The following is a 19,257-nucleotide window of genomic DNA, read 5'->3' on the forward strand; positions in this document are numbered from 1 at the left end:
GCAGAGATACACCCCAAAGGGTGTAAGTTTGCCTAAGAGTGTAGCAGCTCCCTCCGGTGATTGCATTGCTTACGGGCTGGGACCGCCCACTATTGCACATTGATGGACAGAACAGCTTACAATCAAGACCGCCTACTGTTGCACATTTATGCACAGAACAGTATACAAACACCAGCTTTGTCATATCTACACTCTAAAAACAGTTGCACCCTTTGGGGTGTATATTTGCCACACAACAATAATCGTAAACTGTCTTGCCCGCATTTCCATTCTTTAACGCTGTGAGCCTGGCACTTTGAAGTCACAAACGGCATGCATATTATTATCACGACGGAGCATTGTCGCCAGGAACATAACGAGCGCAGCATTGCACACTGTTGCACATTGATAGACAGAACAGCTTACAATCTAGATTGCCCACTGTTGTACATTGATGGACAGAACAGCTTACAATCTAGACAGCTCACTGTTGTACATTGTTGGACAGAACAGCTTACAACAGCCCACTGCTGCACATCGATGGACAGAACAGCTTACAATCTAGAGAGCTCACTGTTGTACATTGTTGGACAGAACAGCTTACGACAGCCCACTGCTGCACATCGTTGGACAGAACAGCTTACAATCTAAACAGCCCAGTACTGCACATCAATGGACAGAACAGCTTACAATCTAGACCGCCCACTGTTGTGCATTGATGGACAGAACAGCTTACAATCAAGACAGCCCTCTGATGCACATCGATGGACAGAAGAGCTTACAATCTAGACCGCCCACTCTTGCACATTGATGGACAGAACAGCACACAAACAGCTGCTTTGTCATATCTAGCAGCTCCCTTTGGTGATAGCAGTTCCTACAGGCTGGGACTGCTTGCTGTTGCAAATTGATGGGTAGAACAGCTTACAATCAAGGACGACGGTCGCACCTAGCAGCTCTCTTCGGTAATAGCAGCGCCCACGGGGTGGGACCACACACTGTTGCACATTGATGGAAAGAACAGCACACAAACACCATCATATCTAGCAGCTCTCTTTGGTGATAGCGGCGCCCACGGGGTGGGAGAGCCGCCTGTTACAAATTGACGGTCACAACAGCGTACAAACACCAGCTTCGTCATGTCTATCAGCTCCCTTCGGCGATAGCAGCGCCTACGGGCTGGGACCACTCGCTGTTGCAAATTAATGGGTAGAACAGCTTACAATCAAGGACCACCTTCTTGAGGTCTATCAGCTCCCTTCGGCGATAGCAGCGCCAACGGGCTGGGGCCGCCCTCTGTACATCCAAAGAGCAGCTTCGTCATCTCTTAACTTTTTCAAATCTTGTCTCTCTGAAGAAATTCTACCCACACTGTTATGCAGATCGTTGCCCTGGCTGTGGCAGCTCGCCCACAATCTTCCACGTCACGATTCAGTGCACTGCAAACCTCTTTCCTCCCTTGCCAACTCTCCTTGAGGGGACTGTCGTGAAGCTGTGAATAACGTGGGGTTCGTCAGGATCACCTTCAGGAGGCATTTCGTAGCGGGCACCTCACCGAGCAGCAGCAGGATGTCGTTAGTGCAGATGACGTTGTGCGCTGTGTTGTCCCAGATGCCGTCTAGCCCGTTGCTGCGCTGGATGTCCCGCAGCGGGTTGGTCACGTTGGAGAAAATCAAGTCGCCGCGGCTCGTAGAGCCAACGTTCGCCAGCCAAAGATGGCGTCCCGCTGTGTCGCCGAGCTGAAGCGCCACCCGCCTCGCCATGCTGCTGCCCACATTGTTCAGACGCCTTCTGGTCGTCTTCAAAAGTATTTTCGGGGAGAGGAATCTGGCAGCTGATACGTTGTCTCCCTATAGCCCGGTTCGCCGTGGTTGACACTTCTGCTGACGAAGCGTTCCTTGCATGGCACACTGGAAGTGCTCGAGGCTTCTTTACGAGCCACGTCATTCTCTCGCTGCCAATGATAATGATGATGACGCCTTATTCAATGGCACAAACCCCCCTGCAGAGCACGACCTACTGCACGCTGCAGAGGAGAGGCCACGAACCGGGTGGTAAACTGATATAGAAAAATAAAATACATGAATAATCGAGGTTGAGAAAGAAACCGAAATTAAATGAAATTAAGTTGTGTGCAATAAGTTTGTCCGCCTTGCTCGCTGCCAACATCCCGTAGGTCGCACACGACGTTCGTCGTCTTCGCCTCTTGCCGGTTTCCTTTTTCGGAAAAGTTTCGAAAAATGTTTTTTAAGCAGACATTATTCCTACTTTATTTTAATGGGCTTAATATATGCGAAGGACGATTCTTAAAGCTTTTGATAGACATGGTATAAATATACTGTCTCTCGGTATCACACCTTTTTCATGCTTACAAACAGAAGACTACTGGTTAAGCCGTCTGGAGCATTGACAGAAGTTACATTGGCCTAGAAACTTACAGGACCCTCCAGCTGGCACCAGCTTTTTTGGGGAGTATTTGACAATGAATTGTATTGTTAAGTGCAACAAAAAAGAAAAAGCCCGCACCTGAGTTCGACACATTGCGCACGTTCTTTTATCTGAAAACATCAAGAATATGAGCCTGCAGTGTAGTATGCGGCAAAATACTTCTTTTTTCTTGGCTAACATGACTCTCGCAAATATATAGCTGACCGGAACTTCTCTGGGTTATGAACGCAGTGCTGCCACATCGCGAATGAAAAAGGTCTTACCAGTTACCAGTTACTAAATTACCAGTTACTAAAAGGGACAGATGGCCGCTACTACAACGCAGGCATTACTACTTGTTTAGCGGCATGCAGTCAACAAAGATTGCAGGAGGCCCGCCGTTTCGCGGCATGTCGAAAGACCGCTGCCGTTGAGGCGCGTACGATCGTGCGCTCGAGCAGTTCGTACATCGCGGCGCGTACCGTCGTGTGCTCGAGCAGTTCCGTACACATGATGTCTGCTTATCGCTGCTGTGGATTAATTTATAGCAAGCATTTCCTCGCGTTTGTGCGCCTGAATCTAGCAGCTAGCGTGCAAACCTTACCTGAAGTTCCACTTCGTACGCGAATCGCTTCACTTGCTATTGACGCCGTGCTAAAACTTCGCTGCCTAATTCTTGAACGGCGTACACGCATTCGGCACTGCATAATTTCTGGCCTTTACGCAGCGTGCCACCCCCGAAAAAATCTTCGGCGCCCGCTTTTCGCTGCAGGCCGTGATACAACACAACCGAAAGTGGCGAGTCCATATTGTAAACGTGCTTTCCGAAGCAGACGACCGAGCTTGGTACGACCCATTAAGTTGGGTGCCCAGACTAGAACTGCGCAGCACATCCCATGCACCAGGTGAAAGAGAAACTAAGACCAGTTCATCGCTCATGCCATGCGGTGAAGCAGTTCCTGGATTTTGTGAAGCATATGTGCATTCCGTACTTTTCCCACAAAATGTCTGGAATTCGTCTTTGTGGTCCTCGTAACACATTTTGCAGTTCCGTCTCTTCGGCATCTTCCGAGGATGGTCCGATGAGAAGTCCAGGCAACGTACTTTAACAGTTCGTCTAGAGTCATGCACCTCTTCCAAGACCAACCGCTCTCAGCGTAGCTGGGCAACTACAAGATTATGCATCTAAGCATATCTCTCTGCATTTTTGCAGATTGTCTTTATCTCTTCTGCAGAGAACAAGAGCAGAAAGAAATTCCACGCCGTTGCAAACTGTCTTGCGGTGATCTGCAGTGCTGGGCCGAGATGTGCTACGGGTGGCCTTCTTGGCGTGAACCGAAGTGTCTTTGCTGCCGTATCCAGCACATCATAACCAAGCGAAGTACACACCCTGAAGATAATAAGGAGAGCTCTCAGGTTGTGCAAAAAGATCGGCAGATAAGTGCGCACAAGAAAGGAGACCGCTCAAGGCCGTAACGGAAACTCGCCGGGGAACAGTTGCGGATATCCCAAGCTGACTCAAAACATCTTCGCCATCAGAGCTTGAATCTGCTTTGCTGTTATCTTCGGAATCATATCTCGAGTTCTCATTACTAAATTGAAGTGTGGGTGCAGCATAGTTTCGAGCACGACGCTTTCCTCGCGACGCAGCCGCGTGGGACGACGCCATGGGAACCACTTTCAATAACTGCGCAGTGAAACCGGCAGCGCCCCTTGCCTGGATTTTACGAGAGAAGCGAAACCGATACCCTTGGAAATTGGTTGAAAATGCCAGGTCTACACGCTAGACATGCGGCGAGCCTTCAGAAATACACTTTGGTTGAATAAAATGACTCGGACTCCAAACCAAAGCTCACTAGTCAACAGCTGGTGTCATTTTCGGTTATTTATCGCCGTTCAGCACTGTCGGATGGCAAAGCCGGCGATATAATTTAATTCTTGACTTAGTGGGAGTCATTTGATGACAAAATTTTGATGCTAGTGCAGTGTAATCGTGAGCTACATGATTTTTTCTCAAGCGCGGCAGAAGGTGATGGCTACGCCTCTTTTCGCTACAACTTACGCGCATTCGTTCACAAAAAGGTCCATCAAAAATCGCAACATCACCGGAGCGCGAAAATTTTAACTCATTCTGAAATTTCAGCGATTGTACTAACTACTGGATGGCCTTAAGTGGATAGGACACGGCTCCAACATGTTGAAATCGGCGGTATAAAGTATAGATCACCGGTGATCGGTTTTAATATGCGTGGTAACAAAAAAGTTAAGGGCAGTTAAAGACATGCATTCATTTTTTTCGGACTGCCCGAGTTTTCGGATGTTTTTGCAGCCCCTAGAGAGTGCAAAAATCGGACGCTGACTGTACAACTAGACCAAAGAGGATGCTTCAAATGATCCATGGGGCGAACGCGTGGCGGAAGCAGGATGAGAACAGAAAGGACCGACGCACTGAGGAATTAAGAAGAATGGAAGCGTGCCGCCGCCTCTTTGAAGGAGCTTGATCTCAAGAAAATAAAGTGTTGGCTGAAGCCGAGATGCAGGTGTCCCTCATCCAAACCAGACTCTTTAGAACAGTGAAACCCAACACTGAGATATTGTGCACAGGCTGATAGTATGTCAGGACAGTTGAGGTTCACTTCCCAGCTGCTGAGAGAGAATCTTAGTTGTGACAAAGTTCAGGCCTCATACCGATGAGCTTAATTGCTATCAGTTGATAGAAATGTCTCATATTCGAAAATGTTTACTGCTGTATGCATCTCCTTTTCATTTGTATTTTAAAATGTTCTGCTCAATTCGGAATGGTACGTTTTACCATTTTTCCGCTGTGCGTTTTACTATCACCTTCTTTCTATTTTCTCTTTGAATAAAATAGATATTACTCCAATTACTATACAAATTGGATTAAATAATATTTTTTGTTTCACCATGCTTACTAGAGAGTGACAGCACGGGCAAAATGTGTCAGCCCGTCTTGTCATAAAACAAAGTTCTGGGTCATTCTGGGGATTTTGCAAAGGTGCTCAGGGAAAACTTGGAAAACTCAGGGAATTTGGAAATGTCAACTTGCTAGACACCCTGGAAATGCAAAAACACCCGTGTGCTCAGATATATAGGTGCACTTTAAAGAAACCCAGGTGGTCAAAATTATTCCGGAGCCCCCTACTACAGCAAGCCTCATAATCAGAAAGTAGATTTAGAACATAACCGCCATAATTAATTAACTTTCTTCCGTTTGTGCCAGCGCTTGCGAAAGTGAAAATTTTTAGGTGCAGGAAAAACAATCATCATGGCTTATAACGTAAAAAGGAACTAAACGATAAAACGATTAGTATCTTGCAATAAAAAAAAAACAGAGCACGCTGCACTTTTTCAGCGTACACTAAGAAGGCGTGTAAGTGTACTTTACACAAGCAAAACCTCCGAAATTTGCATTTATGTGGGGTATACTTATTCCGATTTCTTTGCTCACCACGTTATTTCCTTAAATTTGCAAGATGGTGTAAGGATAGTAGTCTTATCGGCCGTATAAATTTGTATACATTCGTTAACTAAATTAATAAGCCTGGTGCCACACTCGCACATGCAAACATTAACACATCTCACTCGATGACCGCGGAAACTCGCTGTGAAAACGCTGCATTGAGGAAGCGCGGCACCAGCAGCGAACTAATCGACCTCCGTGCTACCTCTCGTTTCCATAGCAACTAAGCGACGAAAACACGGAGCCCACGAAGCTAACAGCACTCCGCGCACTCTGTCCCCATCGCAGATCGCTTTCAAGATAGGGCCAGCGCGGCTGCGCCAAACTCACGGCCGCCGGAGCAGAACGCCCCCCCCCCTCACTCCCCTCGCCTGGTGCCTTGCGCGCGACGGCAGAAGGCGCGCTTCGTCCCCGCTTTCCTTCTTTGCGCGTGCGAAATTGAGCCGCCATCGTGGGCTCACCATCGCACGCTTTCACTCGCACATACGGCATACGGCGCGCGACGACGATGTTGTCGCCCTTAGACTTCATACGGAACATCACGGTGACAGGGATGCCGACGGTAGAAATGCACCTTTATCCCACTCGCCTTTATACCGCGCACTTCGTATGGTATGCCTTCACAGGGCATCAGTGGCCGTGAATGACCGTCCCCCTTTAACCCATTCGCCAATGTCAGTGGAAAAGAGATGGTTAAAGGGACTGACAACTGGCCAGAATATTATGTGAGACGTTCATGGAAATGAAATCACCATGATTTATAGTGGTAGAATCCAGCACGCTGTTCACAATTTAAGTAGGAATTATAATTTTAAATAGGCAAAGAAATTCGCAAAAGCCAGCAAGTGGCGAGATCTGGTGGTGAAATCTTGGTACTTCGGATGCATTCTATGAGATTACTGTACGTAAGTCGACGGTTATGAAGTACTTCATAACTTTTGCTTAAAATTGTAGTTACTATATTATTAGACACTCGAGCATTATTGGAAATCAAAAACGCACACATGGCTACGGCAACATACTGAACTTCGTATCACGTGTAAAGGCGTCTTTTCGTGTTGAATCCAATTGGTTTCATTTTGACTGGTTAAACACCAAAGCAGTTGGACAAGAAACCACGAAAACACATAGCTATTATCGCAGAAATCATTTAGCTATTTGGAAAACATGAAACGCAGGAACATCGACTTGATAAACAAAATCATACTTTGCTACAGCACGGCCACACTTGGCATCTGCCTCCCACTCATGCTGACGTATATTCGCTACCCTACTTGCCTATCACCATTTTCAGCATGTTTCCAGTGAACGACTACATCCTCACTGCATGCAGATAGAAAAATTCTGATGAAAAATGTTCCGCGGTGTTTTCTGCGTTACCGTTTCATGATTAGACACTCTGACCAGTAAGCATTCCACTGTGCTAGCAAAAATAGTGCCATGAAAATTGGTTGTCAGTGCCTTTAAGGGTCAATGAAGGCATGCTGTGCGGGGTGCATGCACAGAGGGCATGGCAAAGCGGCTCGTATCTTTTTTTTCTTTTCCCGGATATTGTGTGTCTTCTATTTTCTGTGAGAACACCCAGTAGAACACACACAAAAGTTCATGGGGTGCTCAGTGTGACATCCTAGTAGTGTTAAAATCAGTAATGCTATAAGTGGGTTTGATTGTAGTACTTCTTTTTGTTTAATTAAAATGTTTATCTCCTATGCTTTTTTCAGCTACCTGGTTATAGCAATTATCAATTTAACAAAGGGATTTTCTTGGCACTTGAATATTGTTGTACATGGTTTCAACTGTAGTTGTATAAGTTCAGCACAGGTAAGCTATGTAATGCATGAATAAATCTCAGTTGTATATTTGGTTACGTCATTTCTGTATCCTAGTGAGCACGCACCCTCAGCAGCACGCACAAGACATGTCATGTACACCACTACGGCTGCGTCCCGGATACAGCCTGCCTGATTTTTTTTTTTCAATGTTGCTATGTGTCCTAACAAGAAAACAACAAAAGATAGCCGCGAAAAGCTTTCAAATGCAATAATTTGTGAGGATAATAAATGTATGAAATGCTATAAAGAGAATGCACTCAAGAGCCAGGTCAACTCGTTCTGTTCTCTGTATTTGAGCAATGGTAACGTAAGTTGATGGGGAGAAAGTAACATAAAAGTATGAGTATTGCTTACCGAAGGCACTGCATTATTTAGCTCGTGGCATCCCTTCTAGTAGAAGCTTTTGCCTCAATGTTATTAATTACTATGCAGGAACCTTAAAACGAGTCAACGACGCTAAAAAGCATGCAGCCTTTAACACAGTAACTGCCTCCTCATCTGTGGCCTAAATATTGGTTAAAAAAAAACTGGATTTAAAATTTGTGCAAGGAGACCAAGTTTGATGGTCCTCTCAAATGACATGATGCTGTCACATTGACAGGTGCTAGTTAACAATGAAAACAAAATCATGTGACTGTGTCACAGAAAACAAATGAACATAACAATGATGTACCAAGATTAACTGAACCAAATATATTTAAATTGCAAAATATAGACCCACCTCGAGAAAAAACGATCGCATGTCTTTTGCCAAACAACTATAAACAAAAGGTTTAATAAAACTGTGTGCTTTACTTGAATAAATATAGCTCCCTTAGACAGAGGGAGTGTGAGAATGGTAGAGTCTGTCCAAGTGTGTAGCTCGACATACGCAACATGCATTACAATATCATGCAAAAAGGAATGCATACATCACAAAGAAGATGTAAAAACTTCTTTACCTAATACACTCTATTCTTTCAGTAGTATCACCTAATTATATTACTGTTTAAAATATTGTAATAGCCATTTCTATTGTTCCAGTTCTTATTTTAAATTAAGAAGTTCTTATATGACCCCACCTCTCCTCATTAGAAAGCAAGCTACATATGATCAATGTTTTCTTGTCCAGTTCCCTGTAGGGACAAACCCAATTATTTGAGCAACAAGCAGACAACAGAAAATAATTCAGATGGTGGTCCTCACTGCGGGAGAATGCTGCTGTTGCAGTAAACAAGTTCAGAGCTAGGAGAATAGCTGAAGTCTGCTGTATTTCTTATATGCAGTAAAATCATCTATCACTGTAATGTGAATAAAACTAAAGTAGTTGAAGCAACATCCATTAAAAAAAACAATTTTTCTTGGGTCTTACGTCCAAACAGAACAACCTGCTTATGAAGCATGCCGTACTGGGAAAAACAGAGAATTTTGGACTGCCCGGAATCCTAAGACTTGTACCTAAATCTAAATATACACCGAAATGCGGCCCCCCTCGGCTGGGACTGAACACAGACCATTAGCTTGGCAGCATGATGCCATAGCCACTAAGTTACCGTGATGAGTGAAGAAATGTCAACAAAATACACATTCCAAATAGTTATAAACCTCTTCCAATTAATGAAGGCGCCAACACGCGCCTCCAATTTCTTGGACTTAGTTTTCACAAACGCTCCTGACACAATAATTTCCATTTCTAATATGAGCGGCTTTAGTGATCATAACCTCATTCAACAAGCTATTAGTATCATGAAGCCCGTGTCTGGCACAACAAAAAAACAAATAAACAATTACAACACAGCAAATAACGATGAGATTAACTCCCAACTTGAAGAATTTTTTCGCCAAGTGCTACTACCTTTATTTAAGATTCGTCTTGCAAACGAGAACTGGGTACTCTACAGTGAAAAATTAACAGCATTAGTACACCTGTACGTCTCGATAGTCTCCATAGCTAACGACAAATCCAGCCCTTGGTTCAACAAGTCTCTTCGCAAACTAAGGAATATAAAGCGTTCGTATAACAGGGCTAAAAGCGTGCGCACTGCTGAGGTCTGGCAGATATAAAAAGATTGTTTAAAGAATTACTGCTCAGTGATATCTTCCGCAGGAGATAAATACTAGTCGCAAGACCTACCAATGCTGGTAACTTTCAATCCCAAAAAATTTTGCCGCAACCATATCTCCCGACTAGAGATATTAACACCATAACTTTACACGGAACAGAAAACGTAGCTATTTCTAGGGCCGATTGCCTCACCATAGTCAACACATTCTTTTAATCTGTTTTCCCTCGGGAGGACTTTTCCAATGTTCCAACTCTTCCCGAACTTGACGCCGCACATATGGCACCAATTGTTATCATTCTTGAAGGCATTAAATTACTCATAAGTAACCTGAAAATATTCACTTCAGCCGGTATTGACAGCATTAATGCCAAGATATTAAAGAACACCGTCATAGCCTCAAGCAAGATCTTATGCCATATTTTTCAACGATCCCAATCCCCTGGAAAGTTACCCACTGACTGGTTAATAGGAAAAATATTACCAATTCACAAATCTGGAGATGTTCACTCACCTCACAACTATCGGCCCATATCTATAACCTCCATATGTTGCAAAATGCTTGAGCACATAATCACTTCACACATGTATGACCTCCTAGAAGCTCACAGGTCTTCACAGCCGCCATAGGACCTTACGGGCTCTATGGTGGCTGCCAGAGGGTCTGTAAGGTTCTTTTGAATAAATAAATAAATAAATAAATAAATAAATAAGTAATGTAGGTCCATGCTTAATTTTTTAAGCTTTGTCACCACGTGACCTTAGAAAAATGAATCATTAAATCCCTATCCACATCCCGGGGAATGAACTGTTCAGACCTCCTGGTTCAGGTTCGTGCTCTTTAGTTTTGTCCAAGTTCAGCTCCAGAGTTTAAAAAAACAACTCAAGCTGGTTCAGAGCTTTCTGAATTGGTTCATTTAGGTTCAAATGGGTCATAATAAAAATAAAACACTCACATGCCTCCAGTTACCATAAAGACTTGCGGTGTATTTAGAGAAACAAGTTCAGTTGAATATTGTGTAGAACTACTGCAGACCATTTTTTGCATTACCAATAACTTTTTAAACTATCCTGAAAATGAGGTACCATGTACTCGTGCATACAGGCATTTCAGAATCTGTACATTCAGCACGCTACGTGGTATCCTGTATGGCTATCCAATGCGTTACGTCCCCGCTCATACAAATAATCATCATTGTATTCTTGCAGGAGTATTATTACAGAATTGTTATCGAACTATTTTTTCTGATTGGGCAGCTGCTGGCTTTGCAATCACGGTATGAGACCTCAATTCCTCAAACTGGCAGAAAATCATGAATTATACAATCATCTAATGCAAGGAATTGAAAAACCTGCTCCAAATAGAATGCAGCTTCTTGGCCTAGGGTTTGTTTATCTGGATTCCTTGTCACAAAAATTTGGGGCGATTGTCACGTGTCATCACCGATGCGAAGGTCACTGTGATGGCCGACACTGCATTGAAAGCTTTAGATGACAAGATGATTGGGGGAGAGAATGTGAGAAGAGTGTTGCACATTCTCGGAGAAGGAAGTGCAGGGGACTAAGCTTACCTTCTCATCTCGAATGAAGAGAAGTGCACGGTGAAAGAGGAAAGAATGGTCTCTGGGGTGCGCATCCAGCTTTCGGTGACATGGTCATTGTGTGGCTTGCAACCACTGTATACGCTAGGATGACTGATGCTTGCGTCAGCAGTTTGTGATCCCATGTGACAACTGCCTGCAATTTTTGTGAAATGTAGATGAATCCTTGTAAAGAAGCCCTACACCAAGAACCTTCACTTCAATTAATCTGAGGTTTTTCACTGGTCACAAATAAAGAGGCTATAATTGATCAAACCTTGCACGTTCGAGGAATTTTGACACCATACTGCAGTTATATAGTAAAGCAGAATAAGTGAGCCAAAATTTTTGTTTCAGTTTAATCATGTGAAGTTGCTGGCGTTACTACCCATGTATTATGCGTCCATTTTTCTAAACATAATAAAGGTACTTAGTTATATAAGATAATTCTCTCATAGAAGAAAGTACCTTTATTATGTTTGGTAAGGTTAATTGTTTTTAGAAAGCCAGCAGTCCCAATGCCCAATTACCACTACTTTACAAAAGTTGATGAATCCATGAATTTATAGCTGCAATATTTCGAGTGAGCAAATAAATATTGCAGTGAAAACACTAACTTATGTGCATATCCACCACAAAAAATTTAAGAAATTCATGTGTGTAAAAAATATATGCTTCCTAAAGAGACACTAAAGAGGAACACTAGTATAATTTCAACAGATAAATTATCCTTCAAGAACTCTATTATCATTTACTTTGCTGTAATGGGTTGAATACTAGAAGAGAAAAGGAAGGTCAACCTTACATTATTTGAATTTCCCGCCAGAACTCCTACGCCGGTACGTCAGTGTGACATCGCATACTTTTTCAAAGCACTGCTTCGTATTTGGGTCATAATGACTAAGTAAAAGTTCTTGAATCTCATCACACTGACCAGCCCCAAGAAGACAGTGTGAAAATTTATGACGTCATAGTGTGTTAGTGCAGGAACTTCAGGGAGGCGGCACTCCTCCCCATCTTTCACTCTTCTGTCTTTTTTGGCTTATCAAGCCTCTTATCACAGTAAGAGTGGTTTTTTTTGGCATTGTAGAAGGATAAGTTACTAACAGAGTGAAATTATTTTTCTTTAGTGTCCCTTTATTGTTGACTAAAACCAAACGGACAAGTGTAATGTGGACACTTAGAGCAGAACTCGATATGCATTTTACTACATTTTTAGTGGGATGAATGAAGATCTCAGACGAATACAGCTTTGTTGGCATTCCATGACAACACATGTTTCATATGGCTTTCTCCTGAATGTGCTAGCAAAGTGCCGTGCAGATAAAAAGGAATACCATCTAAACTCTGTAGCGATAATCTGCAATTACATAAATCCGCAAGGCTGCTTATTAATAGCCGAGCACCACGAAATAAAATCCATGTTCACCACCTCCGCTAGCTGTGGAGGAGCCCCAATCGTGCTGCCGAACCAACATCAGTCACTCAAGGTAAAGTACAAATTAAAACAAATGTACATGACAATTGCAATGAGAGTGCTACTCTGCCTGAAACAGTACATGCCCTGAGCGCAAGCACTTTCCTTTGTGAGCAGGTAGCATCGGTGACGCTGTCCAGACCAGTGTGTGCCAACTATATGCAGTGTGCAGTTTAGCTGACTGTGCATAAATTTAATGAGCCAAACAGATCACTGTGGCAAGCTACGTGACTGTTCCCAAAGCAGCACACCATGCACTGTGATGAAGTCTCACAAGAGATGTCGTTTGCTCTCACACAATTTCCACAACAGTGACAATGCGCTTAACCTGTGGTCAAACTGGTTCAGAACTGTTCCTCCAAAAAGTTCGAGTTTGGTTACACGATGGCGGAAAAGATATTGATTCAGTTCAGGTTCAGATTAAAATAATGGTTCAGTTCCGGTTCGACACCCTCTCCACACCCATTGCCGAATGTCATCATGGACAGGAGATGTTGCATGAGCAGAAAAGTTAAGAAAGGGAAAACGATCTCGTGGTTCGTGCAGCGTTCACCAAAAATGAAGACAAAAACAAGAAATGCACGAGCCATGCACTGTGCATTGCTTCTCGATGTCCTCGTTTCTTTGAGCGCTGCATGAACCACAAGATAAATAAGCACCAACTAGCTCAGTTTTCAATTATTATGAATAGGAGATGAGACCGGGAAAATAAGCAGCCTCAAAAGCAAAGATGTCTCAGTGAAACTAGAAAGATTGTAAAGTTCTGTTTTCCGTTCACAGATGTTCTCATATGTTGCCTAAGGTTTATTTGCTGGTAAACGTAATTAGGTTTGGAAAGTACGCTTATTTGTATAGGCTTCCGGTGTCTTGTTGGATGTGGGAGAGCTTCTGCAAGAAGGGCCAAAGAACGCATAGCGTTTGCGTGTGGGAACTATGGGGTGTTCAAAATTCAGCTTTAAGGTTTTCTGAAAATTAGCCACTGGGAGGCACGTGAAGACCACCTGTGCAAATAAGTTATGTGGCCAGTGGGGGCGAAAACTGAGATAATAATTATCGCTCTCAGGTGCCCAATTAACTCAAATTGAATAACTAACTTTTTGTTGACTGCATGCAGTGAGTCATGCTTAAGGTATGAGGTAGCATACCTCAGCTAGCATACCTTAGGTAGCATACCTTAATGTAGCATACCAGTAAGGTATGCTTGTATTGAAAACTTAGAGGCAGTCGTGTTTCTACACCATATCACTTGGAAGAATTCTTCTGGTGCGTATGTGCTCCGAGATATCTGACTCCAAATTTTAATTGTCGCTCACATGATTACTCATGCAAAAGAGTTGGGATTGGCGCAAAGCTCCTCCCTGATATGACGCAGCTGTTGCGTTCGGCGTTTAGTCTGACAATAGGGCAGAGGCATTGTCAAAGATGATAAATGTTCTCCTTCCCCTCTCGGCTGGCGAAATAAAAAAATTTAAGAACCCAAAACTGCGTCCGTAACACGTGACCGTGCAGCCTATAACGATGGCAGCAGCTGCCATGCCAAGATAATGGCGCGAGCAGAGAAGCCGAAGGGCAGCGCGCTTGCGTAATGGTGACTGGACGAGCGGGCATGGTCCATGCCTGGGCTAAGCAAATAAAGTGACTGATGATTTCCAAATATTGAAAGTTTTATTGAAATCAAGAGCAACAACTGCACAGCACATCGTGCTCTCATTTCGTGATTTCGCCATTCCTAAGAAGTCATGTAATATGTGTCAACTAGTTGTGCTTAAAATTTTTCAAGGAAAGATTGTCATATACCCAATCGAGCAGGTTCGAACCCTAAATTTGAAAAAAATGTTCTTTTACTCTCCATCTTCCTTTCTGAGAAATTCGATTAAGTTCCCTTTTCACCTTCGTTGTACTTTCTAACAATTTTATTTCCTTTACTGATGTGTTATATGCCTACAGTCTCTGATTAAATATCGGAACACATGTATTCTTATTCTTTGACTAAAGATGCACATCTTGAACCTCGTCCGGGATTCAACTGCTCTTTAAGCCTTGTTTGTGATATTTCCTATCACTCCGTGCAGCTGTACACTTCGGTCCAAATCGGAATACCTCATCTGCCCTCTTACGATCTCGGGCTTGCTTTACTCAACGTATGATGTTTCTTCCTGTCTTCCATATTCCTCTGCATTGCCCTGACTACCACGTGAAAAGAACTTGTCGCAACCACGATACAGTGAATCTCTGTTTACGTGAACTGCACGAATTGCAAAAAGAAAAATGTAAACCCTTCATGTTACATTCATCCGTATGCTGCTTACTTCCATCACTTGAAATAGAGCCTTGTCGGGTGATGTACACTTACATATTAAGTGACTTGGTTCTGTGATTGTAATGCTAGACTAATAGGAAAATAAAAACTGGTTGTTCCCAACGAAAATAGTTATTTTATCAGGATATTGATGACGTTCTCCCCTGTACAGTATGATAGGATATTCAGATTTCACGCTAAAACAAGTAATACAAAGATACATGTAGATAAGTATCTGTCTGGTAAAACAAGCCATGATTAACCAAGGAGGTTGATGAACTCGTGGGAAGTGTGCGAAAAGCCGTTCATCATTTTTATCGTTTATTTATAGCTTTATTGTGCCCCTCCTGTGCGGCTTCACCTTCAAGATGTAGTTTTCACTCCAACAGTTTTTATTTAACCTCCACGGTAGCGATGGTGTCAGTCATCTTAGGAAATTTATAACAATTGTAAAGTTTCAGATAATGAAAACCCAATTTGCGATGAGTCCACATTAACTCGCAGAAATTGCGGGCTAGTTTTCGGTTTGTGTATGTTCTTCATAAGCGTGGCTTTTGATGAGAGTGCCAGTTCTGTGCATTCACTTGAACAAGAAGCGTGCTTGTATCAAGTCAATAGCCTGGTATCAGCGGTGTGCAAGCCCACGTTCTTCCACTGTTGTGGACCGATATAGCAGGAGAGAATGGCCATATAAAAGAACCGCTTGTTCTCACGTGCCTAAGCATTTGTCATTATAAACATACCAGCTGGCGAGTTTAGCACCAGAATGCCTGGATTTCCACTTTACAATAGACTTCACTACAACAGGAATCTCGCCTTCTGAACTCGATCCTGGGGTCAAGTGGAGATGGACAACAGGAGGAGAGAATAAATACAATAAGTACATGATTTAGCAGTGGTGGTGAAATGAAGTGAATAACCAGACGATGGACGTTTCGTATTGACCCAGGTAGTGTCTTAAACCCTCAATTTCATTGGTTCTGCTACTGCAATGCAACATTGAGTGTGGGCCTATATGATGCTCATGTGCTTTATGGCAACTTATGGCAACAAAACAGCCATAGCCGACAGCAATGAATAGACTGTGATCTGGCTGTGATCTCATTGACATGAGCCACATACGTGTTAACACACTTCTGAGTGCAGGCGCATGCCTCAGTGAAGAGTTCGTGATTGCATGTTGTCATGCTTATTCATATATTGAATACATCCTTGTATGGATCAAGTCGGCTCAAGAAAAGTCTACCACAGGAGGCAGAAAGTCACAACAGCTGTCCAAATGACAAATATGACGAGCAATGCACGTGCCGATTTCAAGGAACAATGTCTCAAATAATGGACACAAGCTACCAGGATTGCAAAACAGAGTCACCCTGAATGCTTGCCTCCCAGCAATAAAAAAGATTGTGTGAACCTGAAAGAGACATCCCATACCAAGCGATGTGAAATTCCGGACTGGGAGAGATCCCTACCTGAGATTAAGGGCGCAAAGACTGAGTATTTCAGAGTTGTTTTTGATGAAGCAACATGCTAAAGCAGGAAAGGGACACTGCACCAAAGTGGACTGGCAAGCAGTTATTGTCTATGAAAATAATCATAGTGGTGAAGAGGAGGAGGCCTACAAAGCCAGTTCCAGCTGTGGGCATTAGGATTACAACATGGGGCACTGGCCACTTGCAAAAGAAACTTTGCAAAAATGGAAACAGCCTACTTAAAGAGAAACCAAAGCTTTAATGTGCTTCGTGCAACATTCACTTCTCTCACAAGAAACACAAATCTCTTTAATTTTAATCACCAGATGAGACAGCAAGACCGAATTCATATGGATGCTTAGTAGAGTTTTTGAGAAAAGGAAAAAATGTAAAATTGCATATGGTTGCCATTATCCTGCAACAGGTTGCACTGAAGGTGTCTACTTGTACGAAAAAAAAAGGAGAATGTATCGTCACCGTTTTTCAAACTACTGTTTTCCAAAGATGAAACACTCCATTGCTCAATGTGATGAAAATAACTTTATTTTCAATTTTAAGGAATATGAAATTTAGCATAGGAAGTTTGCCATGTACGCAAGATCAGTACTGAAGCCGTATTGAATGTTCACTGCACTGCTTGGTTAGCACGAGCACTTTTCATGATCTATAGATGTATTTAGCATGCGGAAACCAATATTGTAGTTATCTGTACTTCCAAACAACACAGATCAATACAGACATGGCATTTAGCATTACCATTCACAGCACAAAGAGTTGTGATGCAGCCTAATCCATGCTCAGATCAATGATAAACAGCCCTGTAATGCAGATGCCATTTTCCTGATCATCTGTGTTCCTGGCAGACATAGACGTTCAGTATACAGCCAGTCAATAGTTTACCTAGCTCGTGGGAGCAACAATATTTGATTCTTCATTTGGATAAGGCTGGGTGAACTATACTTGGGAAAGATCACTAGCAAAGATAAAAAAAAACTCGGAAGAAAAACTTTCCACAGAATGCGCTAGATGAAACGGAATAACTAGTTGTGACGTGGGGAGAAGTGGGTTTGACGGCCTTGGTTGAAGAAATAAACACAAGTCAAGAACTCAACCTGAGTTCGTCCGTTTTTGTGAAAATTCCAAGAAGAGAACCAGATAAAAGTTACTGTGTTAGATTAGCGGACATGACAACAGAACTTGGTGTCATTTTTTTTCGAAGTCACCTTAAGCGTCTTCTGACTGATGACCCCTTTATGGCACGCAACTGTGACAAGTTGCCAACTGCCTGAATGTTTCGGTTCCAGTGAAATCCTCTTCTGTTAATGGAAAAGAAAAAGAAAACCTTTTTTTGCAACATACCTCAGCCCAAAATCATCTAAGCTGTTGAAGACAGCTTTGACAGCCCCCATAGAAGATGCAGGAGCTGTTTTGTGCACTGTAATTTTACATGATGCTAGTGAAGAGATCCATGCGAGGCTTGTGCAAAAAAGCCTGCTACAGACTTGTACACGTTACAGAAAAAAATGTAACCAATTACCATTACATTCCCTTAATTCAAGAAACACTGGCATTTGCATTGCTTCAGTTATAGCACCTGTTCTGTTTGATGTTTTTCTCAGGAAGGAAGAATCTTGAAGCCCCTCTAGAAGATGTGAAATACTTGATACGTTGACGATTTTACCATTTATTTTTCAAATGATCAGTTTTCAAAAACCATGCCGGGTGAAACACCCCATGGATTTGTTCCAAGACGCTCACAATGGTTTGGAATTCGCTATGAAAATGCCCTATAACGGAAAGTTGTAGTATCTATACTTGCGTTTTACGTTTACACAGCAGTGGACGTGTTTGGAGTGCAGCACCAGGGGCAGTATTCTGTAAGTGTTCACCTAGTGGACTGTCCATTGCGGCAGCTGCTGAAGTGCTGATTGGCTGGGGTACAAGCGAGAAGGAAGGCTCCCCTTCTTGTGTCTTCAATCGTACAGCTCAGTCAATCAGCAACAGCTGAAACTGACGGTCCACAAAGTGGACACTTACAGAACAGGCTGCCCCAAAATTGAAAAACGTTTTTTACCTTAAGAATCTCAGCACTTTTAGGTTGCAAAGAGAGCAATTGACTCTTTGAAACTCCCATGTGGCATTTAGCACAAATTTACATATTAATCTGGAATACTCGGAAGAGATTTAATTATGCTGGAAATCAATGCACGTAACTAATATACTTTCACAAAAATAACTTTTCAACAGATTATATCCACTTAGAACGAATTTTGAAACAATCACCAGTTTCTAGATAAGCGCAGTCAAACTTGCCATAAAAATGAAATATTGTTGCATCTACTTTTTCCACAAAGCGCCTTTTTATGCATTGAACCTCCAAAGTCACTGGAACACCGATTCATTGATTCGCAAACTTTGGGAACGCATATCTCGAAATTGGAGTCATCTTCAGTCCCAGGTAGATATGACTTTAAAAGTCATAGACTACAATTCTAACTTGCAATGTGCGGTGTAATTGGCTTAAAATAATTAGCGAGATATGGTAATTATTCAAATATTCAAGTTAACTTTTTGCGCAGATAATGTCGGCCTCTGAGAGTAACCTAGCTCAAGAAGCAGAATTGCGCTACATGTCGTGGGCGATTTTTAGAAATTCCGGCAACAGTAA

At 42.7% G+C, this 19,257-nt stretch overlaps 2 protein-coding genes across 3 annotated transcripts in view; one reads left to right on the top strand and one right to left on the bottom strand.

Annotated features, from left to right (window-relative positions):
* Window positions 1–19,257, top strand: part of LOC142567368 (uncharacterized) — a 996,706-nt gene that overhangs the window by 821,645 nt on the left and 155,804 nt on the right. The window lies entirely within an intron of this gene.
* The window catches only part of LOC142567274 (uncharacterized), a 67,736-nt gene that overhangs the window by 30,365 nt on the left and 18,114 nt on the right, over window positions 1–19,257 (bottom strand). For both annotated transcript variants that reach the window (XM_075677826.1, XM_075677825.1), the window contains one exon: window positions 11,333–11,498. In XM_075677826.1, coding sequence (XP_075533941.1) covers window positions 11,333–11,498 — 166 coding nt within the window. The remainder of the gene's footprint in view (window positions 1–11,332; window positions 11,499–19,257) is intronic.

This window comes from Dermacentor variabilis, chromosome 1 (genome assembly GCF_050947875.1).
Source record: "Dermacentor variabilis isolate Ectoservices chromosome 1, ASM5094787v1, whole genome shotgun sequence".
NCBI classification, from domain to species: Eukaryota; Metazoa; Arthropoda; class Arachnida; order Ixodida; family Ixodidae; genus Dermacentor; species Dermacentor variabilis.